Below are 25992 nucleotides of genomic sequence, written 5' to 3' on the forward strand. Positions count from 1 at the left end.
TTAAGTGTATAAGAATAACAAGCTCAAAACTGCAAAAGTAATGATTGATAAAAATCATCCATTGATTCACAGTTGTTTTTATGGTTGATAAGGTCTACTGATTTGGCTCGACACCGGGGTGTATTCATTATACCGATTCTTTTGCAAAGAGGTTTGTACGTTTGCAACAGAAAATGTTTACTCCAAACTGAAAACATTTTGCAACAAAAATGAGCATTTCTTTTGGACAGATTCAGGTAGGTCCCATTTCGTTCCGTTAATTCTTTTAATGGTTTACGTTGCAAGACGTAATAAATACATCCCAAATGTTTGATGGATTGGATTAAAGAGAAAGGTGTGTGTATATAAAGACAGGAATCAATTCAAATAGAAATGTTATCTGTAATATCTGAAGGCCAACAGCCTATAACTGTGTCCCTATTCCCTTTATAGTCCCCTATGGGCCCTGGTCAAAAGTACTTCACTACGTATGGAATAGAACGCCATTGGGGATGTGACCTGTAAGTGAAGTGCATTATCAAAACAATTTTACAAAAAAGTAATTCTATCCTTTACAGAAATATGGGGGATGTGCAGCTTGTGACTACAACGCGGACCTCCAAGACCAGCTTGACATTAGGCCGAGGTTCTCCAAGTCAGGAGTCTCCAACCTTTACTCTTCCACCCCGCAATGCCCGGGTCAGCCCAGGAGGGACCGCACGCCTTGATGGGAAGGTAGGAATCACTCTCTCAAAAAGCCTGTCCCAAAACTCTCCCTATATTTCTTCCCCTTAGTCCTATCCTCTTTGATGTTAGCATTTCTGAATAGGTATAACTAGTGTAGTGGTAAGGCTTCCACCGTATCTGCAAACATTGAAGGATTAGGGCCATAAGGAGGAGAGGGATTGAATTTGTGAATGGACCAAAAATGTTAAGGAAAGTTAGGAGGATAATTTTTTTTAATCTGTTTATTTAGAACCCACCCGAGTGTGCGTGAGCTGAGGATGTTGTATAACCTTCATTGTGTTTGGAGTAGAGGTGCTGAAGTGTACAGGGTCTTATGTTGACCCCCCCCCACACACCCACCTCCTGCCCACGGCTCCTACTGTGCTGTCCACTGAGCTCTCCTTGGCATCCCTCTCTGAGCATCACTGTCTGTTTGGACTTAGCCCAATCCCAAATCGACCCCTATGTACTTGTGGAGATAAGCAATATGGTGAGAACTCCACCTAGCCTATCCAAGGGGCAAGGTGGGGATATTGCCATATTACTAATACTTATCATATCTCCACGTGCGTAGGGTTTAGGGATTGATTTGGGATTGGGCATCCGTCTCCGATTTATCAGCTCACTCAGTGTGGTCATGTGAGCAACCAGGCTTTGTACAAAAAAAATGACGGTCTCAGAATGCTTTTCCCAACATGTACTTGAGGCTGACAGACGGTACTGTCAGGTCTTGATTTATCGCAAAGGTCCTTTTGGCAAAGACTGCTTGAATTTCCATTTTCCATATGATTAATGCATGGTGACTTGTTATCCTAAAAAATACATCTTTGCCCAATATGTTTTGAAGTTATCCAAACATTTAAATCATTGATGCGTAGGCTATGCTTTTTAAAAATGCACTTAAAAATTGGGGGAGAAAAAAGATCCATGTTGATCGGGATTAAGTTAAAGGTTTATCATGGGTGAAATGCTAGTCAGGAAGAGTAATATCATTTATGCCATTTAGCAAACGCTTTTATCCAAGCAATTTAGTCATGTGAGCATATGTTCATATTGGTGGCCACAGTGTGACTCGAACCCACTATCCTGGATGTGCTAGTGCCGAACTCTACACAGGACCACAATGCATTTCTCCAATACATTTTATTTCGTAACTATCTCGAGAGTGTAGGTCATTGGTTTTGTGATCTTGATTTGTTATCCCCCAAAATGCATGATTTAAATGTTACTCTGTCCACTGCACATGTCAGCATGGCCAGTCAGTCAAGCTAGATAAACTCTCTACAGTGGCTTTGCTCTGTGTTTGGAACCCTTTTATCATGTACCCTTGTCATGTTTTGACAATCCCCAAAGGGTCGGCTCTGCTCCTCAGATGTCTCAGTTCCTGTCAAGTCTCCCCACTGCTTTCCATGTAAAAGGGATAGTTCACACATAAAATAAATGACATTGGTTTATTTACAATGTAAGCAGGCAATGGGTAAGGCATGGCAGCAATCAATGCTTTGGTTATGTTTACCTTACTGCTGTCTTCAAATGCTAATGCTTTGAATGAGTCCTTTTTTAAAGGGGAAGTTCAGAATTTTACAACTTGGTGTTAGATGGGCCAGGAGAAACTGTAATCCATGGTTCGGTTTTAACGACATGAAGGCAGTGTTATGGCCCTGCTGTGTGTGGGATCGCTCTTAGATTGGAAAGGATGTGTGACTAATGAGACTGTAGTGTTACAGAAAGCGGGCTCCTGTCACTTTGAGTTCACCTCCACCGTACACATGGTTTTCATTCGGCTTCCCTGTCTCTACTTTGAGTCTGATATGAAGTAATGGAGTAATTTCTGGGACTCATGGTAAAAATCCAAATTGCATCCTCTTTATGAAACGATAAAGTAAAGCAGGGTACCCCAACTGGCGGCCCGCGGGCCAAAACCATGTGTATGGTGCCCCCCCCCCAAGTTTTCTGGACAGAAAAATCACCAGGAAATCAGCTCCAAGTGATTTTTCAAATCTGTTCACAAGTATTCCCACGCATATTAGAGAGACATACTGTATGTGATCGTATACAAATAGTAATAATTTATAATAATTGATTGGAGTTTTCTACAAACTGAGGAACTCCTAAGCACTTTACATAGTAGGGGGAAACTTACCTCATCCACCATCAATGTGTAGCACCCACCTCAGTGATGCACGGTGACCATTTTCGTGCCACAATGCTCACCACACATCAGCTACCAGGTGGAGAGGTGAGGAGTGATATATGCCAATTAGGATTAAGGGGGATGATTTGGTGGCCATGATGGAATGTGGTCAGGTTGGGAATTTAGCCATGATACTGACGTGAACACCCCTACTCTTACAATAAGTGCCATGGGTTTTTGAATGACACCCGCTTTAAAGTCCTATCCGAAAGACAGCATCCTACGCAGGGCAATGTCCTCAAATGTAATCAAGGTTTGAAACGATTGTTTTAGTCAAATATTATCTGTTTAGTCAGTCAATTTGCAGCCCCACCATCCGCTCAAGAAACAATTGCCCCGCGGCTGAATTTAGTTAATGATCCCTGCAGTAAAGTCTCCAAGGAGAGAGAGAATTCAAAAAGGATCTGTTAACAGGCATTTACCGACCAATTAAAGTCAATAAATAATGCCTATCAACCAATCAGGATCCGAACTACCCGTTGCCTAAGTTGATTCAACTAAACCAGGCTGGACTTTAACCAGTGCTCATGATCAAGATCCAATATGAATGTAAAAACCTCCCCTATCTTTAACTTCCTCCGGCTTCTCTAACATATCATCTTTGCCTATGTTGCCGTCAATGAGCTTCCACATTTTAGTTGATTTTTGCTTCTCAAATGGCTCTTGGTACTCTAAATACTCTCGCCGCCCGCAAACCCTTGCGGTGTGCTCCTAAAACACAGTGGGTAAGGCAAAGGAAATTGAAATGATAAATGCCGCTGCAGTCTGGAGCCAGAGCCAGGGAAGCTGCAGGAGCATGGAACTAGAAGCCTGGGACTGCTGAGTGAGTTAGAGGAGAACTGGACTGGCGTTGTGTCTGACAGGGACTGCAGCTCAGACGCTCTGTCAAAATCCATTGTGCTGTGGTCACAGATGTTTAACACCACAGAGCCACAGCGCACCCTGTAGTTCTCCACATGTATAGATCACTCACAAAGGAAGCTCATCCCCTCCACCCTGTGTCATCCTAATCGATGGGTTTATTTTAATTTGTCTAGAAATGTATTTTGGATCTTAAAAGTCAAGTTGTATTGGATGAAATGTGAATAGGGAAAAATTCATAAGGATCCAAGTTGGGTTGCTAGGGAAAATACCATTAACTTTCCCAGATTTTCCAGAAATCCTGGTTGAAGGATTCCAGATTTCCTGCTTATTCCCTTCAGATTCCTGGAATCTTTCACCTGGGATTTCTGGAAAACCTGGGAATTTTGGGAAAGTTACCATAGATCCAAGTAAGTCTCACCCTCCTACTGTAATTCCCATGTTAAAGGATACACAGTTCTGACTGTTGTCATGACATACCCCTGACATAATATAAGGAAGCACATTTTATTGAATCCCCCCGAAAAATATTGAGATGGCATGAAAATGGCTGCCTCAAACAATTCTGGTCATTGATAGCAAAGCCTTTGGCAACCAAGTCTAGAGCTGTTTCCTGAGAGAATAGAGCCAACTGTTGGAGTTGAAAGAGGTCCAGTTTGGGGGAGCTGTTCTTTTAGAAACCTATTTTAGCACTCTGGTTTTAGATACAGTACTGATCATATAGGTTCATACACAGAGACACTAATATGTAATTCTATGGGTAAATATAGGTTCAAATTGGTTCATTTTGGGCATAATAACCCACTGTGATATTGAAAGTACTTTATATTTAAGTTCAGCTAACTTGAATATCTTTATTTTAAAAATAAAACTGACACAATGGAAATCGTTTCCACAGGCAGACTACTCGCCTGGGTCACTTCTGTTCTGGCACATTGACAGTATGGATAAATCTGTATTATTTATAGTTCCTAAACACAGACACTTGCATTCCTGTGCTGCACGTTGGACCAACAATAACAATACCTTCCGTTCTAATTCTCTAGCTCTTTCTATAATGTGCAATGGTCTTGGCATTTTAACCTTCATACAGTGATATGTAAACAAGATTTTGGACAATACATTTTTTTTAAATTCTAACACGATATTGTATTTCCATTACTGTTGATATTAAACCGACGCTAAATCCAACATCGAAATAAATGGATGTGTATTTTTATGAGGATAGTCTAGCCTCGCCTTATGCATTGCTTCTTTATCCTTTGGGATTGGTCTGTTGTGATGAGGGTAAGATACTTGTTAGCCGAGGAAGAGGGAGCCAGCATTGCGGTGTCTGATTCAGTACAGCCTGACTGTCCAGTGGTAAGGAGACCTGGGTTCAAATACTATTGAAAATAATTTCAAATTCTTTATTTGTGCTTGATTGAGCTTGCCTGGCTTAATGGGCCATTAAAATGCTCCCAAAACTGTCACTCCAGGCAGGCTAGACCAAACGCTCAAGTTATTGAAATAATTCAAACAGTATTTGAACCCAGGTCAGGTGCTGAGACAGAGTAGATATATGGAATGCTTCTTGATAGGGATTAAAAGATCTTAGTCTTGTGACTTTCAGCTTCCTGAGGTATTGTTTTTTTCAGGGCCGCTGGAGCAGAACCCAGTCAGCTCCTCTTCTGCTTGGATGCTCTGAAACAACACAGAATTTCTCCAACTGTTACATTTTGTGGAGTTGTACAGTAGTACCTCAAACTGTGATGGCGCTAAAGCATGTTTGTGTGCAGTGAGAGCATCATGGTGACGGAATTTTGAAATGACTTAAAAAATATTGTGTGGGATGTAGATATGTTCAGCACCAACCTTAAGACTTTAGGTTCTTTAGTATCGATGGAATGGAACACTTTGGACATCTGCCCAGCAAATGCCCCCCCCCCCCCCACACACACACACAGTTAGATTAAAGTGGGCTCCCACCACCTATGATTTACAGATGACCTTCAAACAAGGGTATCACGTGCACATATGGTTATCTGCTTCCAGGAGGGGGTCATGTGTCAGGGACTTTGTTACTTTGTTCTGTTGCTCTCCCAGGCACCATTCATCACTACTGAAAGAAAGATCCATCACCTCTCCTTGCGTCTGTGTCCCAAATGGCCCCTGATTCCATATATAGTCCACTGCTTTTGACCAGGACCCGTAGGGCTCTGGTCAAATGGAGTGCACTATATATGGAATAGGGTGCCATTTGAGATGCATCCTAAGTACTTACTCTTGACATTGAGGATCCAAGTAGAAGAAACCTGGTGGTCATGGTGCATCCATAAATCCCACTGTCCCTCTTCTTTTGCCCGTCTAGATTACGGCTTTTTCAAATGCAGTGTGTTACGTAGTGGAAACTTGACTTCTCTTTTATCAGAACGGTGCAAGTTGTAGCTCCTCTGGCACTAAGTAAAGATATTTGTGGGGTCAGATACTGATCTCGATGCAGATGATCCTGTAGTTCCTGTTGTCTATGCAAATCCCTCCGTTATCGTTATAACGGGCAATATCTGTTCTGCTGCTTTCAGAATCACTAGAAGCAGCATACAAGGCGATCCAATTTTCACTTTGCTATTTTTATTATCCATCGAACCCTTGCCCCAGGCAATTCATACATTTAAGGAAATGACACCAATATCTCTAAAATATACTGACCACTTCATCTCATTATACGCAGTCAATGTTTTACTATATCTAGACAATGTATCTCAATTGCTCCCAAGCGCATTAAAGGTCATAGATAAATTCAGCGCCATCTCAAGTTTTATAAAATTAATCAGCCCTACTGCCTCTTAAGACTCTAATGGAGGACTCCATCTCTACTTATGGATTCAAATCAAATTTCAAATCAAATGTATTTATATAGCCCTTCTTACATCAGCTGATATCTCAAAGTGCTGTACAGAAACCCAGCCTAAAACCCCAAACAGCAAGCAATGCAGGTGTAGAAGCACGGTGGCTAGGAAAAACTCCCTAGAAAGGCCAAAACCTAGGAAGAAACCTAGAGAGGAACCAGGCTGAGGGGTGACCAGTCCTCTTCTGGCTGTGCCGGGTGGAGATTATAACAGCACATGGCCTAGATGTTCAAATGTTCATAAATGACCAGCATTGTCAAATAATAATAATCATAGTAGTTGTTGAGGGTGCAACAAGTCAGTAACACAAGAGTAAGTGTCAGTTGGCTTTTTCATAGCCGATCTTTGAGAGTATCTCTACTGCTCCTGCTGTCTCTAGAGAGTTGAAAACAGCAGGTCTGGGACAGGTAGCACGTCCGGTGAACAGGTCAGGGTTCCATAGCTGCAGGCAGAACAGTTGGAACTGGAGCAGCAGCACGGCCAGGTGAACTGGGGACAGCAAGGAGTCATCAAGCCAGGTAGTCCTGAGGCATGGTCCTAGGGCTCAGGTCCTCCGAGAGAGAGAAAGAAAGAGAGAATTAGAGAGAGCATATTTAAAATCACACAGGACACCGGAAAAGACAAGAGAAATACTCCAGATGTGACAGACTGACCCTAGCCCCCCGACACATAAACTACTGCAGCATAAATACTGGAGGCTGAGACAGGAGGGGTCAGGAGACACTGTGGCCCCATCCGATTCCCAATTGTTTGCAATTTTAGATATTTGGGAGTAGATACATTTATTTCCTTAGATAAAACCATTGCCAGAAACTTTAACAGAACACTCAAATCAATTCAATCCGACCTCAGTAGATGGACTAACATCCCGGTTGCTTTAACCGGCAGAATAACCATTATCAAAATGAATATATTGCCACAGCTGAATTTTTGTAGTTAAATGCTTCCCATGGTTCCCACTTCTGGCTAATGGGATAAAATTTATATGTCAAGATATGCCATCCCGGATAACATTTATAAACTTACAAAGAGAGAAAGATGTAGGAGGACTATCCGTACCAAACTTTAAATTCTATTTCCAGGCTCTAGCATTTCGCCCCGTCAAATTGGTATTCTTCCCCCTTGAATATAGAGAGATTGTGTATCGTATTACCCTGGAAGAGGCTGTCTTTACTGATATAAGCCTTAAACAATGCAAATGACACTTTGTTCGAAGTAGAGCTCCGAGACAGGATTGTGTCGAGGCACAGATCTGGGGCAGGGTACCAAAACCTTTCTGCAGCATTGAAGGTCCCCAAGAACACATTGGCCTCCATCATTCTTAAATGGAAGAAGTTTGGAACCAACAAGACTCTTCCTCGAGCTGGCCGCCCAGCCAAACTGAGCAATTGGGGGAGAAGGGCCTTGGTCAGGGAGGTGACCAAGAACCCGATGGTCACTCTGACAGAGCTCCTCTGTGGAGATGGGAGAACCTTCCAGAAGGACAACCATCTCTGCAGCACTCCACCAATTACTCCACCATGGTAGTGGCCAGACGGTAGCCACTCCTCAATAAAAGGCACATGACAGTCCGCTTGGACTCACAGACCATGAGAAACAATATTCTCTGGTCTGATGAAACCAAGATTTAACTATTTTTGGCCTGAATGCCAAGCATCAAATCTGGAGAAAACCAGGCACCATCCCTACGGTGAAGCATGGTGGTGGCAGCAGCATGCTTTGGGGATGTTTTCAGGGACTGTGAGACTAGTCGGGGTCGAAGGAAAGATTAACAGAGCAAAGTACAGCAAGATCCTTGATGAAAAACTGCTCCAGATCACTCAGGACCTCAGACTGGGGCCAAGGTTCACCTTCCAACAGGACAATGACCCTAACGGCTTCGAACACACAAACGGCTTCGAACACACAAACGGCTTCGAACACACAAACGGCGTCATTGCGCAAAATGGTACGCAGCATCATCCGGATATATATGCAACAAAAGTTCAACATTCACCTAGTGTTACCATTTCTGTCAAGCCATCTATGCATACAGTTTGACGCATACGTTCTATAAATCCAACGTATGTACCACACCAAATGCACTGCAACTGCCTCTGCAAGGCAAACGCAGTGTTTCATTGGAAATTAATGTAATTCTGGTGTACCAAAATGCTATGTCGGTGTGATCACAGGAGTGGCTTCGGGACAAATCTCTGAATGTCCTTGAGTGTCCCAGCCAGAGCTCGGACTAGAACATCTCTGGAGAGGTCTGAAAATAGTTGTGCAGCGACCCTCCCAATCCAACCCGACAGAGCTTGGAGAGGATCTGCAGGGAAGAATGGGAGAAACTCCCCAAATTCACATGTGCCAAGCTTGTAGCGTCACCCAAGAAGACTCGAGGCTGTAATTGCTGCAAAAGGTGCTTCAACAAAGTACTGAGTAAAAGGGTCTGAATATTATTATTATTTTTTTTACTTTTAATATGGGATATTGTGTGTAGGGGGGGGACTATTTAATCCATTGTAGAATAAGGCTGTAATGTAACAATGTGGGGACTGAATACTTTCCAAATGCACTGTTTACTGAACAAAATATTAACACATGTGAAGTGTTGGTCCCATGATTCATGAGCTGAAATAAAAGATCCCAGAAATGTTCCATATGCACAAAAAGCTTATTTCTATAAGTTTGTGCACAAATTTGTTTACATCCCTGTTCATGAGCATTTTGCCTTTGCCAAGATAATCCGTCCACATGACGGATTTGGCATATCAACAAGCTGATTAACTTCCCTGGGCTAGGTGGGATGCTTGCGTCCCACCCTAGTCAACAGCCAGTGGAATCGCGTGGCACGAAATACAAATACCTCAAAAATGCTATAACTTCAATTTCTCAAACATATGACTATTTTACACCATTTTAAAGACAAGACACTCGTTAGTCTAACCACATTGTCCGATTTCAAAAAGGCTTTACAGCGAAAGCAAAACATTAGATTATGTCAGGAGAGTACCCTGCCAAAAATAATCACACAGCCATTTTCAAAGCAAGCATATGTCACCAAAACCACAGCTAAATGCAGCACTAACCTTTGATCTTCATCAGATGACACTCCTAGGACATTATGTTATACAATACATGCATCTTTTGTTCAATCAAGTTCATATTTATATCAGCTTTTTACCAGCTTTTTACATTAGCATGTGATGTTCAGAACTAGCATACCCACCGCAAACTTCCGGTGAATTTACTAAATTACTCATGATTAACGTTGACAAAATACATAACAATTATTTTAAGAATTATAGATACAGAACTCCTTTATGCAATCGCGGTGTCAGATTTTAAAATAGCTTTTCGGCGAAAGCACATTTTGCAATATTCTGAGTACATAGCCCGGCCATCACGGCTAGCTATTTTGACACCCACCAAGTTTGGCCCTCAGAATTACTATTAGAAAAATTGGATCACCTTTGCTGTTCTTCGTCAGAATGCACTCCCAGGACTTCTACTTCAACAACAAATGTTGTTTTTGGTTCCAAATAATCCATAGTTATATCCAAATAGCTCTGTTTTGTTCGTGCGTTCAGGTCACTATCCGAAGGGTGACGCGCGAGCGCATTTCGTGACAAAGAATTTCAAAATATTCCATTACCGTACTTCGAAGCATGTCAAACGCTGTTTAAAATCAATTTTTATGCTATTTTTCTCGTAAAATAGCGATTTAATATTCCAACCGGGCGACGTTGTATTCATTCAAAGGCTGAAAGAAAAAAATGGAGAATTCTCATGAACGCTCATCTCCAGTGTCACTGTTCCCAGGCTGACCACTCACAAATTCTCCTGCTGTTCTTCGCCCAGAGACAGCAGACACCCCATTACACTTTCTGGCGCCTTCTGGGAGCCAATGGAAGCCTTAGAAAATGTCACGTTACAGCAGAGATGCTGTATTTTCGATAGAGATGCAACTGAAGGACAACATTGTCAGACAGGGCACTTCCTGTATGGAATCTTCTCAGGTTTTGGCCTGCCATATGAGTTCTGTTATACTCGCAGACACCATTCAAACCGTTTTAGAAACTTTAGTGTTTTCTATCCAAATCCACTAGTTATATGCATATTCTCGTTTCTGGGCAAGAGTAGTAACCAGTTTAAATCGGGTACGTTTTTTTATCCGGCCGTGCAAATACTGCCCCCTAGCCCCAACAGGTTTTAAACAGCATGATAATTACACAGGTGTACCTTGTGCTGGGGACAATAAAAGGCAACTCCAAAATGTGGACTTCTGTCACACATTGCAATGCCAAATTATGTTGATGTGGTATTACACTCAGGGTCAATAGCCAGGCCTAAAACCTAGATCTAAATAGGACTCTGGCCAGGCATAAAGTACATTCAACTGTCCCAGTGGTCAACAAATATCTGGCAAAAAGAAAAAATATGTCATCATAATAAAACAGCTAAGTTTTGAGGGAGCATGCAATTGGCATGCTGATTGCAGGAATGTCCACCAGAGCTGTTGCCAGAGAATTCAATGTTAATTTCTCTACCAATAGCTGCTTCCAACGTCATTTTAGAGGATTTGGCAGTACGTCCAACCGGCCTCACAACCGCAGACCACGTGTAACCACACCAGCCCAGGACCTCCACATCCGGCTTCTTCATCTGCGGGATCGTCTGAGACAAGCCACCCGGACAGCTGATGAAACTGGGTTTGCACAACCGAAGAATTTCTGAACAAACAGTAAGAAACCGTCACAGGAAGCTCCTCTGAGGGCTCATCGTCCTCAACAGGGTCTTGACCTGAATGCAATTCGGCGTCGTAACCAACTTCAGTGGGCAAATGCTCACCTTCGATGGAGAAGTGTGCTCTTCATGGATGAATCCCGGTTTCAACTGTACCAGGCAGACGTATGGGTGAGCAATTTGCTGATGTCAACGTTGTGAACAGAGTGCCCCATGGTGGGATTATGTTATGGGCATGCATAAGCTATGGACAACGGACACGGTGGAATTTTATCAATGGCAATTTGAATGCACGGCGATACCCTAACCAGATCCTAAGCCCCGTTGTCATGCCGTTCATCTGCCGCCATCACCTCATGATTCAGCATGATCATGCACGGTCCCATGTCGCAAGGTTCTGTACACAATTCCTAGAAGCTGAAAATGTCCCAGTTCTTCCATGGCCTGCATATTCACCAGACATGTCGTCCATTGAGCCTGTTTGTGATGCTCTGGATCGACATGTACGACAGCGTGTTCCAGTTTCTGCCTACATCCAGCAACTTCTCACAGCCATTGAAGAGTGGGACAACATTCCACTGGCCACAATCAACAGCCTGATCAACTCAATGCGAAGGAGATGTTGCGCTGCATGAGGCAAATTGGTGATCACGCCAGATACTGACCGGTTTTGTGATCCACACCTTTACCGTGACCAACAGATGCATATATGTATTCCCGGTCATGTGAAATCCATAGATTAGGGGCTAATGAATTCATTTCAATTGACTGATTTCCTTTTTACTGTATGAGCTGAAGCTCAGGAAAATATTTGAAATTGTTACTTTTATACTTTTGTTGTGTATGTATATACATATACACACGTGTGTGTGTGTGTGTGTGTGTGTGTGTGGTGCCATTTGGGACACGGACAACAAGTAATTGGGCGGTGCTGCAGGACTATTAATATGGCATAATTACAGACTCTCCTGAAACATATATATATATATATATATATATATATATATAATATAAAGTAATGTGTTCATTGGCAGTGAAAAAGTACCGTAGTTGTAATTGTCTATATTCTACAGTAGACAGTGCAGTTGTCCATCGCAAACCAGGTCTGTGTCCCCATTTTGAGGTCAGCTGGTCGTGCTGCCTGACAATGACAGTACGTGGCTTTTTCCTTCCCGGCAGGCATTTGTTGTTGTCATGCTCAAGGGGCATGTTCTTAATGTGAGGGGATGCTCCTCTGAAGACAAGGAATGTCCACCAGCATGGAGGCAGGCGTCTGACATGCCACGGGTCAATGTAGCGCCTCTCTCCCCAGCCTCCCAGTCATTTTAATGGCCTGCCAAGGGTAGAACTCATCCTCCTAAAGAATTCTATTATTACATAATTACGAGCCAGTAGGAAAATATAGGGGGAACAGCATGCGAGGGAGGCTCCATGTGAACGCTGTGAAAGGTATGCTGCCAGAAACCTGATGGTGGTTGAAACTGCTTGCCTATTGAAAGCAGATGTGGACCACTTCTAGGCTACTCCTACACGGCTCCACCCTGACTCACCGCTCAGCTGACTCCTCTGACCAGTGTAAGAGAAGCGGCCATCTTTCTTCTGCTGCTGGTTACATTCAAATGTTACATTTGGTTTTAATGGCGTACGTTGTTCACATTGGCTACTTCAATGAAGGCCTTTTTCCACAGAGAGCGGTCTCATCCATCCACTGACCATTGTTAGGAACGGTAGTTAAACACTGGTGATTATTGTCTTTTGCATGTGTAATTCATAGCAGCCTTTTGGCAGTCTGGCTTGAAAGTGGCTGCGAAGCCAGGAAAAATACAATGTTGATGAGATGAAGACGACAGGTTGTTTTTGAATGGAGAAACAGCAGTCAAATACTTAATTGTTTCCCCTCCAATGGAATGTTAGCTCAGGATTATACATTAACATGTCCCTAAATGATGTTGGTTTCTCACAATGTGGGTAGTGGCTATTCACAGCACTGTGAGAATCAACTTATCACTCAACCTCCTCATCAAATGTGGACTTATCAGTTTGTTTTTCAGTCTGATTAAGACATAATAGGGATGTGTCTCAAATGGCACCCTATTCCCTATCAAGAGCATTTCTTTAGAACAGAGCCCTATGGGCCCTGGTCAAAAGTAGTGCACTATAAAGGGAATAGGGTGCCATTTGGGACGTAAACCTGTTCTGACACCGTCCAGCGGTAGCGGTCACAACTTGGTGGGAATACATGAATAGGTTCTGATGTACTGTACGTCCATTGAGAATTAGCCAGACAATTATTCTTGAGTCTCTGAGAGGCCAACTCCAGCTGTAATCCACTACAGGTGTCTTCCAGAATGCGAAGTTGAAAAGTAATTTTCTGTACAAGACCTTCGAGAATTACTGGACCAAATAAACCATAGGCCTATTTCTTGGGAAATGAGAAGGACAAGGCCTTCGTCCCAAATGGAACCCTATTTCCTATATAGTGCTCTACTTTTCACTAGGACTTTGGTCAAAAGTAAAGCATTAAATAGGAAATAAGGTGTCATTTGAGAAGCAGACGAGAGCATCAGATACATTTATTGATTTGGAGCAGCGACTTGTCTAAAGACACGAGGGATCAAAATAGTTGCTTCACATGGAAACGGTGGCAGTATAAATCGCTCTGCTTACATGATTAAAATAACAAACTTCAGCTTCCCTTTGATCATTTTTCTCTCTTCATTATGAGGGGATTTCATTGTAAAGTCTGCTTTTATCCCAGAAGTATTAGCCTTGTTATGGCAAGTAGTACTCTTGATGTGGTGATGCATTGGGTGCCAGTAGCGTGACTCAAAAAGGACGAGACAATATTCCTCTCTTTGTTCCTCATATGCCTCTCTCCCTGTTTACTTGTCTTCTTACATTCTTGGATATTTTGATGCTCTTTGGAAGCTAGGCTGTATGTCCAGGATGGATCAGCAGTCAAGGCTCTCCTTGGCTGCCAGTGCATTGATCCATAGTCCTGTCACAACCTTTTTGTTTTGATGCCATTTTCCCTTGACAAACCAATATGGTACTTGTGTCTGGTTTGTATAAACTTGACTCGGTGTGTAAACAACCCATTGTTTCTCCTATACTCGACATGTGAACTTGGTCATTTGGGATGTTTGAGGTCAAGAGGTTGACCACAATAAGTTTTATGAACGAGAAGTCTGAACTCAGCTTGAAAATTTCTGTGGCACTGAACGTCAAGCAGCTGAGTTTAAGGAAATGCCAGTGTCTGTTTTGATTTAATAACGACTTTAAACCTAGTACTGCTATTTTTGGGCAAGCCTGAGGAGGACTGGGTACAGCAGAGGTAATATTTTATTGAAACTGAGAGGCTAGTTTGACAGACTGGAATGAGAGTGGTCGATTTACAGAGAGAAGCTGGACTTTCGCAGCTCTTTTTACCTCCTTTAAGACTTTTGAGTTCCATATGGAATCAATCTATTGTCTACTAGCTGTCGAGCCATATTCATTTGTATGTTCAATCTGAAATTCGTACCAGCTGCAGTGGTTAAAATATTTTTTTTTTGCTGTTAATTTAAAGCCAGTATGTTCAAGGGCTTGTATTGGTTTGCAGAGTGAGACCCATGTAATGTTCATGTTTGGGTTTACCATGGTTCTCCTCCGAAATGGTATTTAGTCCCAGGGGTTCAAGGGGAGGATGATTGGCATGCCACCAGTGGAAACACAGAGTGGGAGAGAGAGAGATTGCCCATCCGCTGTCCTTTATTAGCTGTGGTCTCTGCCTGTAGATTTGTGATGTTTTAAAGACTTCAGAGAAAATAAGCTGTAGTGCGATTTTTTATTTATTTTTTTAAAATTTTATATATTATTTTTTTATATATATATTATAAATATATATATATATATATATATATATATATATATATATATATATATATATATATATATATATATATATATATATATATATATATATATATATATATATATATATATATATATTTTTTTTAATGGAAGTCGACGAGAACTGAAATGAATCGGAGAAAGGTGGGAAGCTCCTTCCAGATAGACAGGGAATGTGAGCAGTGTTTCACAGAGCTTCTGTACCTGTTCATCTCTGCTATATCGTGTGCCCTTTCAGCACCTGTACTCCACTTTTCACATGGTGTTATTAGTGATGGCTACTGACCTGGGACATGTCGGGGGAAAAAAGCATTGAGGGAATGGAAATGTCAGAAAGGACTAAGAACTTCAGTAATACAATATGCACTGGGGAAAGGAAGTTGTGGAAATTTAGGTTTTGTTGGAAAACAGAAGACCGGGATAACTAAACAGGCTACTTGTGGCAGTAATGTATTTGTTGTATTCTGGGAAGTAGGAAACGCTGAGAGTAATCAGTAGCTTTCCAGTTCACTTGCTGATTGTTGATATCAATGCTTATCCTTTTGTTTTTGTAAATATCCTATTGTTTGCTGTGTCCATTTTTTGTTTTTACGTCTAATTAAGTTTAATTAGCCAATGGGCCACAGATTGTCAGTTTCACACACCCTGGGAGTTCCTGTGCTTTGACTCCAATTGTATTGAGAAGATGCATGAAAATGGTGGATGTGAACACATACTAGGCATGGGGATTGTCACGGAGCTGGTGTCAGTCAGTGGCCTAAAACAAACTAATCTGCTAGGTAAACAGTCATTTCTTACGGAAACCGTTATGATTATGAGTAGCACACTGTTGGGCAGTGTTTCAACCATGACCATTAGCCACTGATGCCTGATTTTCTTCTGTTTTTTGTATACTTAAAATCCACTGAAACACATCCATCTATTCCCAGGTGAGAGGACACCCTGAGCCCCAGGTCATGTGGTCCAGGAATGGGAAAGCAGTGATAGCTGGAGAGCGCTTCGCCATTGAACAAAGTAGCCGTGGAACCTTCAGCCTGGTGGTCCATGGTATCCAGGAGGAGGATGTGGGACGTTACACATGTGAGGCAGTCAACGATGCCGGAAGTCGCCAGGTCACAGTGGAGATCACTGTAGAAGGTACAGAAGCTCCTTAATTTGTTTCCAGCCTAGGCTTCCATTTGGAACACAACTTTACCCTCTCCATCAGCCAACCAGATAGATAATTGAATAGTCTGTCAACAAATGTTTTGGCAGGGTCCACTGGCTTTGCTTTGTAGCTCATTTAAAATGTAGCATAGAAAGCAGACTTCTAAGTAACCCTGAGAAATGCACGGCCTCAATAGCTCATGTGAAATTAAACCAAGACTGTGGCAAGTATTTTAAACACCAGCACATTTATTCAGCTCCATAAAATATAAGACGTCCTGTAATACGGGTTTTTATACTGCTTTTATACTGTGCCCAAGTGATGTTTTAACTCAATGTAATGATAGGAATAAGGTTGAATATGGATCATCTTCAAAAGGACCACTTTGTTTTGATTTATTGCAGATAATGTCCTTTTCTAATTCCCCGTTCAGAAGGAACTCATTAGAGCAACCCATCCAAAGCCAACCGAGGCTTCGTCCCAAATGGCCCCCTATTCCCTATATAGTTCACTACTTTTGACCATAGGCCCTGGTCAAAAGTAGTGCAGTAAATGGGGAATAGGGGGCCATTTTGGATTTATACTGTCCAGTTAGCATAAGTGGTGTTAGCACACTTTGATTTTCTATTCCTTGGTGTAGACATGCCAGCTGTACCTTTCCATTTCCGATAGTTACACTGTGGATACTTAGGTAACATTATGCATGATAGAGGGGGGCCAGCACCTACTGCTTTCCAGGGAGAAGTATGGAAACATTCGGACATCCTCCACATTTTGTTCAGCTTTCCAAGATCATAAACAGCTATTTAGGCACCTCAGGCTCACTAAACATTAACATATGGAGCATGCCCTTTCTAACAAGTAGCAGTACAAACATATCTTACAAGGCATTGGACTGAGATATGAAGCATTCTGCAACACTGCACATTCATTTACGTGCTGCTGGAATTGCACCAGCGACATATTCTATGGCTATCTCTCCAATGGCACCCTTTTCACTACATAGGGAATAGGGCGCCATTTGAGATGCATACTTTTTTTATTTTCTTATTCATTATCTGAGGCATGTTTTCTCTCAGGGAACACGGGGAAGAAATACAGCCTCCCCTCCTCCAGTAGAACAGGGTAAGATGTCTTTGGTTGAGTCCCAAATGGCACCCTATTCCCTACAAAGTGCAGTACTTTTGATCAAAGCCTTATGGGCCCGGTCAATAGTAGGGCACTATATAGGGAATATGGTGCCATTTGGGACACATTCCTTCTTTGCACATGGTGGTATGATTTCTCTTTTTAAATCAACCTTCCTATCCTGTTCCATCTCTAAAACCGGAATATTTGTTCCATGAGATGTTTAATCTTGTATTTTTATATTTATAATAATGCAGATATGTTTTATGTTGGTGTTTTAAAAATGTAGGCAGTCAGTCATATTGCTATATTAAGTCATTATTCAAATGTAATTTGTTTGTTCAAGTGATGTTATTGAGCAGACACATCTTTGGACGATAAGGTAGTGAGTCATTGTGTTTTCTCTGACTCCAGCGGGCGGTTTGGAGTTCCAGCGGTGGAGAGCAGGCCCAGTATTTGGGGGGAGAGCCCCCCCAAGTTTGTGACAAAACCCTCACGTATTTTTGTCAGACTGGGACAGACTGGAAAATTCTCGGCCAAAATCACAGGACGTCCACAGCCCCTGGTTACCTGGCTCAAAGTGAGATGGAACAGAGAAAGTTTGGCAACTTCTGTAACTTTCTCCAAATTCCCAGGTTTTCCAGAAATCCCAGTTGTAATGTTCTTGGAATTAGGAGGGAATAAGTATGAAATCTGACCAAGATTTCTAGAAACCTGAGAATTTGGAGAAAGTTACCGGAATTTTGCAACTCTAGATGCTATAGAGAAGACATTCTGTCTTTCAAAGATGGAGGATGGTGAGTCTTCATCTCTGAATTTCTGACTTCACTCTCTCTCTCTCTCTCCCTTTCTTTCTTCCACTTTCTCTGTAATGGATGGTTGTCACAGGGAGATGAAGAGCTCCATGCTTCTCCCCACTTCAACATGTTTGAGAAGTCCGGAATCCACCTCCTGGAGATCCGAGACGTGTGTGTGGACGATGCAGGAATGTACACCTGCTCTGTAGCCAACAGTGCCGGGAAGGCCACGGCTACAGCGGAGTTGATAGTTCAGGGTAGGACACTGCAGCCAATCACACAGCCTGTTATTCAGCCATCAGCCGTCAACACACAGGTGGCGTCCCAAATGGCACCCTATTCCCTTTTGTAGTGCCCTTATTTTGACTTGGGCCCACTAAATGGGGAATAGGGTACCGTTTAACGTCACAGTATTTCATCAGCAGTGCCAGTTCTGAATACCGAGTTATATTTCGGAAATGTTGATTCGTATTTGAGAGGGGAAATTCAGTGTGTGTCCATTCCTTTTTAGGTTCAGGCAGTGACCCGGGCATGTGAGTATGTATCTCATAAAATTCCCTGCATAGTGATATTACTGTGTGACTTCATGAGTAAGCATTTTCGTGAGTTAGCTGAATTTCTAGAAAATATTTCCACAATTTCTTCACAGTGAGGTATTCAATCGTTTGACAATGTCATATGTTACTACTTCTACAGCCTAGGTCCCTCGGCTCTGTTAGCATCTGTCCCAAAGACAACTGACTCACCTGAAGTCAAGCCCACAAGTAATGGCCTGCTCGCAGACCAACGATCACCTACCAAAACAGGAGACAGGACCGAGACCAGACTCACCGCTCTCACCAGGGAGACCAAAGACGGCACAGAGATCAAAACTCCAGCATGGAAGACCAGCGCAGCCTCTCCCAAGACCACCGTCGTGACTTCTCCCAAGCCTCCTGCGGACCTGCCAGACAAAGCCCCTAGAAAGCCTGGCATCTCTCCCCCCAAGGCTGCCAGCTCCACCACCCTGCAGCACCACCTGGGAGGCCAGGGGACTGCAAGGACCAGCCCTCACCTCCAAAGCAGAGCACCTGAGAGGGATACAAGAGATCCGGTGAAACCCCCCCCAAAGGGAGTCCCAGAGCCATCTCCAGAGCCCACCAGAGAGAGCAGAAGGCAGGCCAGAGAGAGCAGGTCAGAGAGGGCAGCGTTGACTGTAGGAACTCAACCTAAATTTGACTCTGTACCTCAGAGCCAGGATGCTACGGAGGGGACCCCAGTCACATTCAAATGCCAAGGTGATTCAAAACATTTTGCGATTCCATGTTTTGATATGTTTTTTTAATATAAATTCTATATTTAATCCGAGAAAATAGTACAAGACCTTCCCAACACATTCCCACTTGAGATGTTTTTGACATTTTAATGGGCCATTTGGACAATGTTCACTAATAGCTACTTCATTGTTGCATGTTTATCCCATTAGACTGACTGACTGACGTGTTCTTCCAGTCTCAGGTTCTCCTGTGCCTGGCCTGAGCTGGGTTAAAGATGGCCTCCCTTTGAGACCCAGAGCAGGGCTGACCTTCCAGCAGGACGGCAACACACACATCGTCACTGTGACCAACGTCCAGAAGAGGGACAGTGGAACCTATGGATGCTCCATGACCACCAGCACTGGGAAGGTTTCTTCTACTTGGATCCTCAGTGTCAATAGTAAGTACTTAAGCTGCATCCCAAATTGCACCCTATTCCCTATATAGTGCACTACTTTTGACCAGAACCCTATGGGTCCTGGGCAAAAGTAAGGCACTATATAGGGAATAGGGTGCCGTTTGGGATGGAGTTTACTGTAAATAAGTACATTTTGCTTTAATAGGGTGAACTAAGGCCCTGGTTGTGTAGGCTCATTACATTACTCTTTTTCAGTGAACAGGTCTATGGTTGTGAAAGTGTAATAGTTTTGAGCAGTTTCTGGTCTCCAGCTCTGCCTTTGGGTAAAACAAACGTCTAATTCCTTTCCCCTGGCTGTCTCAATCAAAACATGGTAATGATGAAGGCAGGATACGTGAGCACATTGAGGTTAAGTCCATTCCTCAGCTACAGTGCTGAGTTAATCTAAAATGAGACTGTTGCATGTCCTTATAAGCCGTTTGTCTGTAACCAAATAAAAGTTGCTTGTTTATTTAATGATAATCAAAGTGAAACTATTTTAGTGGAGGATTTGGAGAGGTTTTGATATCTTGTCTAGTTGTTTTTGTTTGCACCAGTCGACAGTGATTGAATTTGCAGCAAAAGGGTAGTCTGGCATTTTTATCGCGTTTATTTTCTATAATTCAGAACAGTGCCAAACACTATGCAGGTTCAGTTTATTTTGCTTGAGACTAGCAATATATATTTGTTGGGAGTGAGCATCCTTTAGGAATGACTGTAACAGTTCTTGTCTACCTATGCCATCTATTGGAAAGAAGGAAAATTGCATCTTGTCAGATACCCAGTCTGCGTCCCGATTTTCCCCCACTTCTCCCAAAGTGTGCACTGGCACACTCCCCGTCATCGATATAAAAGCTTTGGATTGGTGTAAGCTTTGGTTGGAGGGCATTTCCAGCATTGCTAAATCTAAGATGGGAGTGTGCAAGTGCACACTTTGGGAGAAGGGTGCAGAATCACGATGTACCCCCACTTTGCTAATACCACATTTGTCACTCTTGGACTGACCATTACCACACATTCCCTCATTTTAAATGTACTGCAAAGCTCCAATACAATGTAATATACTGTAAATGTTAATATACTATCTGTGTACTCCCTCCCCTACAGACCCACGGCTGGAGGGCAAGCCCCCGGCGTTCAGCACAGTCCTGAAGGGATGTTCAGTGAGTGAGAGCCAGGACTTCCTTCTGCAGTGCTCAGTGGATGGAAAGCCTCGACCTAACATCTCCTGGCTCCTAAACGGTGAGAGAGCCTATCATTACATCTTCCCCTGCAGTAAGTAGGGTTGCAAAAGTTTTCCAAAAATCATGGTTGAAGGATTCTGGAATACTTCCTGATTCTGGGAATCTTCCAACCAGGATTTCTGGAAACCCCGGGAGTTCTGGGAAAGTTAAGGGAATTTTGCAACCCTTTCCGTACCGGTCATCACCGTCCAGTTATGCCCATTTACCCACTAGAGGGGGGTGACTTCCTATTTTCAAGACTTTGAACCCACAGGACTGACCAACTAAAATCAGGTCAATTTCTATGAAAAGTGAAGGATGACATGAGAAGGGGGAGGAATACAGATTTCTCTGTACTCAGAACCCTCTTGAACAGATCAGCTAGGTGTGAGTTATTGTGTGTCCCCCAAATGGCGACCTATTTCCTATATAGTGCGCTACTTTTGACCAGAGCCCTATGGGATGCCATTTGGGACGCATTATAGTATTTCTGCTACTGCTTTCCCTCTCAGCCTGAGGGCGGCCGATCAGAGGACCACCATTTCACAAGTCTGGCTGCTCTGCTGCTGAAGGCTCATGTGTCTCTGTACCACGTCCAGATCACACACAGAGAATGTTTATTTTTTGTCTAAACGCTCCACATATTGAACGTCAGGGGAAACCCCCTTGAATGTTGTATTTTATAAGGTTACAATAAAAACAAATGTAAGCATGGCGTTGACAATTGATCTAGTAGAATTTCACAGTGAAACAAGGATATTATAGTTTTGTGATTTTCTATTTGTTTTTAGATCTATATTTAAAATTCCGTTTAGTTTCCGTTTTCAGACTTCATTTACCATTTTTATTTAGTTTGAGTATTCTAAAATCATTTCTATTGTTTTTATATTATTTAGTTTCAATGTTAATGTTAGGGACAGAAAGTAGCATATGTGTGCGAGGGTAGGATCCATTTACGTGTTGGCCAATAGTGTTTTTTGGGGGACGTCACTTCTTGCCACTGGGGGAGAAGTAATACATTTAAGTTATAATTCATAAATCAATCTTAATGTGACTTAGATTTAAAAAGATAATCGTCTGCCGTGCAGTTCAAAGCTATGGCCAGCTCTGGTTGTTGGTTGGTCACGGGTATTCTTTTGCCTGTTGTGGAACAGCTTGATAGCCTTGACTATGTTTCCCCTGTTGTCAGTTAGGACGAGAAGGATCTTCTCCTCTGGTATGTCCCATGCATCCAATGTGCAGTCAATTACCTCTCCGGTGTGCGGATGCTAAATCCGATGGCGGTTGAGCAATGCATGCTGTGCCTTGGTGAAGGAGGGGTGACAGAAGATGGCTGAAATGCTCATAAAGGAAGCAGTCAGTCCTTTCATGCTCCATCTACACACAGGGTTATTTTTCATGCCTCTTTCAGAATGTCATAACTTTCTGGGTTGCTGTATCCATTTGCAAAGCAATCAACCCATTTACTTTAGCACCGGCAGGAGTTTTGAACAAAATACAATTCTAATTGTCACATGCTTCATAAAAACTGTAGACTAACACTGAAATGCTTACTTAAGGGCCCTTCCCAACATTGCAGAGTGAAAGAAAATAGAAAAAAAAAATAGAAAAGTAATAACATGTCATTTTAAATTTGCAATGAGAATAACTTAGCTATATACACAGGGTACCAGTACCGAAGGGGTCAGTGCAGATAGCCTTCTGTAGTGCCTTGCGGTTAGATGCCAAGCAGTTGCCATACCAAGAGGTGATGCAGCCAGTCTAGATGCTCTCAATGGTGCAGCTGTAGAACTTTTGGAGTATCTGAGGACCCATGCCAAATCTTTTCAGCCTCCTGAGGGGGAAGAGGTGTTGTCGTGCCATATTCATGACTGTATTGGTGTGTGTGTGGACCATGGTAGATCCTTAGTGAAGTGGAAACTGAAGAACTTGAAGCTCTGGACCCGCTCCATTACAGCCCTGTCGATGTGAATAGGTGCGTGCTCTTCCCTCCGTTTCCTGTAGTCCACAATCACCTCCTTTGTCTCGCTGATGTTGAGAGAGAGTGGTCGCTGTCCTGGCTTCGCACTGCCAGGTCTCTGACCGCCACTCTATAGGCTGTCTCATTGTCGTCGGTGATCAGACTTACCACCGTCGTGTCAACTTAATGATGCCGTTAGTCGTGCGCGGCCACACGGTCGTGGGTGTACAGGGAGGGACTAAGCATGCACCCGTGTTGATGGTCAACGTGGCGGACGTGTTGGTGCCTACCCTCACCACCTGGGGGCGGCCCGTCAAGAAATCCAGGATCCAGTTGCAGAGGGAGGTGTTCAGTCCCAGGTTTGTTAGCTTAGTGATGAGCTTGGAGGGCACTATGGTGTTGAACTCTGAGTTGTAGTCAATTAACAGCATTCTCACATGGGTGTTCCTCTTGTTCAGGTGGGAGAGGGGAGTGTGGAGTGCAATAGAGATTGCATAATATGTGTTAAAAGGTCTTCACAGGGTTCAAAAGTTGGACCCATTCCGAAATGAACATGGGGCTTTCCCACCCGGACACGATATACATGCATATACTGTACAATGCATTCGGAAAGTATTCAGTCCACTTGACTTTTTCCACATTTTGTTACGTTACAGCCTTATTCTAACATTGATGAAGTGTTTTTATTTATCAATCTACACACAATTCCTCAATGACAAAGCGAAAACAGGTTTTTAGAAACTTCTGCACATTTATTAAAAATAACAAACATAAATACCTTATTTACATAAGTATTCAGACCCTTTGTCCATGAACCTTGAAATTGAGCCTCAATGCATCCTGTTTCCATTGATCATCCATGAACTTGATTGGAGTCCACCTGTGGTAAATTCAGTTGATTGGACATGATTTGGAAAGGCACACACCTGTCTATATAAGGTCCCACAGTTGACAGTGCATGACAGAGCATAAACTCTTCCTAGAGCTGGCAGCCCGGCAAAACTGCGCAATCAGGGGAGAAGGGCCTTGGTCATAGAGGTGACCAAGAACCCAATGGTCACTCTGACAGAGCTCTAGAGTTCCTCTGTGGAGATGGGAGAACCTTCCAGAAGGACAACCATCTCTGCAGCACTCCACCAATCAGGCCTTTATGGTAGAGTGGCCAGACAGAAGCCACTCTTCAGTAAAAGGCACATGAAAGCCAGCTTGGAGTTTGCCAAAAGGCACCTAAAGATTATCAGACCATGAGAAACAAGATGCTCTGGTCTGATGAAACCAAGATTGAATTCTTTAGCCTGAATGCCAAGTGTCATATCTGGAGGAAACCTGCCACCATCCCTACGGTGAAGCACGGTGGTGGCAGCATCATACTGTGGGGATGTTTTGCAGGGACTGGGAGACTGGTCAGGATCGAGGGAAAGATGAATGGAGCAAAGTACAAATGTAATACATTTTAGAAGAAGACTGCAACGTAAGAAAATGTGGAAAAAATCAAGGGGTCTGAATACTTTCTGAATGCACTGTAAAAAAAATAAATAATGTATTAGGAGACCTATTCTGAACGAAGACAACTAGACCCATTCCGTATCTACCTGGTCAGATCCAGACCCGATCCGAGGTGAGGGAAGCAACAGATGAGTACATTTTTTTTAAGCTACTTTGTTAACCAGAACTGATAAAGCGCGAGAGGGGGAGAGGTGCTGCTCTAGCAGGTGGGTGAGGGGCCGTACTGTGAGCAAGTGACACGGAGGAGGAGGGAGAGACAAGAGGCAGCAACTAACCAACCAAGCTGACTCGCGCTATAGTAGACTAATAGCTGCCATAGCTAGGTTATTTATCATCAATTATGATTGCGAAGTACCTGTCTTGACTGCATAAAACCGGAAGAAGCTATTTAAGCTGCGCTTTCTCATCCTACAGTTACAAATTACAAAAACCATTAAGAATATTAAGTAGCAGCCTACCTCTTGGCTCTTAGGCTACAACTATCTTTCATTGATTAGATAGCTCCTAACTTTTTAGGAGTGTCACTGGTACTTCCTGTTTGGAATCAGGGGGATATACACTGAACATAAATAAAAACGCATGTAAAGTGTTCGTTTCATGAGCTGAAATAAAAGATCCCAGACATTTTCCATATGCACAAAAAGCTTATTTCTCTAGCATTATTAGTGTTAGGAAGCATTTCTCCTTTGCCAAGATAATCCATCCCCTTGACAGGTATAGCATATCAAGAAACTGATTAAACAGCATGATCATTACACAGGTGCACCTTGTGCTGGGGACAATAAAAGGCTACTCTAAAATGTGCAGTTTTGTCACAACACAATGCCACAGATGTCTCAAGTTCTGAGGGCATGTGCAATTGGCATGCTGTCTGCAAGAATGTCCACTAGAGCTGTTGCCAGAGAATGTAATGTTCATGTCTCTACCATAAGCTGCCTCAATGTCGTTTTAGAGAATTTGGCAGTGTCCAATCAGCCTCATAACCATAGACCATGTGTATTGCTTTGTGACAGGGCGAGCGGTTTGCTGATGTCCACGTTGTGAACAGAGTGCCCCATGGTGGCAGTGGGGGTATGGGCAGGCATAAACTACAGACAACGAACACAATTGAATTTTATCAATGACAATTTGAATGCACAGAGATACCGTGATGAGTTCTTGAGGCCCATTGTTGTGCCATTCATCTGCCACCATCACCTCATGATTCAGCGTGATAATGAACGGCCCCATGTTGCAAGGATCTGTACACAATTCCTGGAAGCTAAAAATGTC

The 25992-nt window shown here is 42.9% G+C and overlaps 1 protein-coding gene across 4 annotated transcripts in view; it reads left to right on the forward strand.

Annotated features, from left to right (window-relative positions):
• The window catches only part of LOC106581830 (myosin light chain kinase, smooth muscle), an 89031-nt gene that overhangs the window by 16922 nt on the left and 46117 nt on the right, over positions 1-25992 (forward strand). For all 4 annotated transcript variants that reach the window (XM_014164223.2, XM_014164225.2, XM_014164226.2 and 1 more), the window contains 9 exons: positions 558-714; positions 16197-16404; positions 17494-17539; positions 17957-18122; positions 18431-18596; positions 18851-18872; positions 19036-19616; positions 19831-20034; positions 21139-21273. In XM_014164223.2, coding sequence (XP_014019698.2) covers positions 562-714; positions 16197-16404; positions 17494-17539; positions 17957-18122; positions 18431-18596; positions 18851-18872; positions 19036-19616; positions 19831-20034; positions 21139-21273 — 1681 coding nt within the window. In that variant the 5' untranslated portion in view covers positions 558-561. The remainder of the gene's footprint in view (positions 1-557; positions 715-16196; positions 16405-17493; positions 17540-17956; positions 18123-18430; positions 18597-18850; positions 18873-19035; positions 19617-19830; positions 20035-21138; positions 21274-25992) is intronic.

Source organism: Salmo salar, chromosome ssa21, assembly GCF_905237065.1.
Source record: "Salmo salar chromosome ssa21, Ssal_v3.1, whole genome shotgun sequence".
NCBI classification, from domain to species: domain Eukaryota; kingdom Metazoa; phylum Chordata; class Actinopteri; order Salmoniformes; family Salmonidae; genus Salmo; species Salmo salar.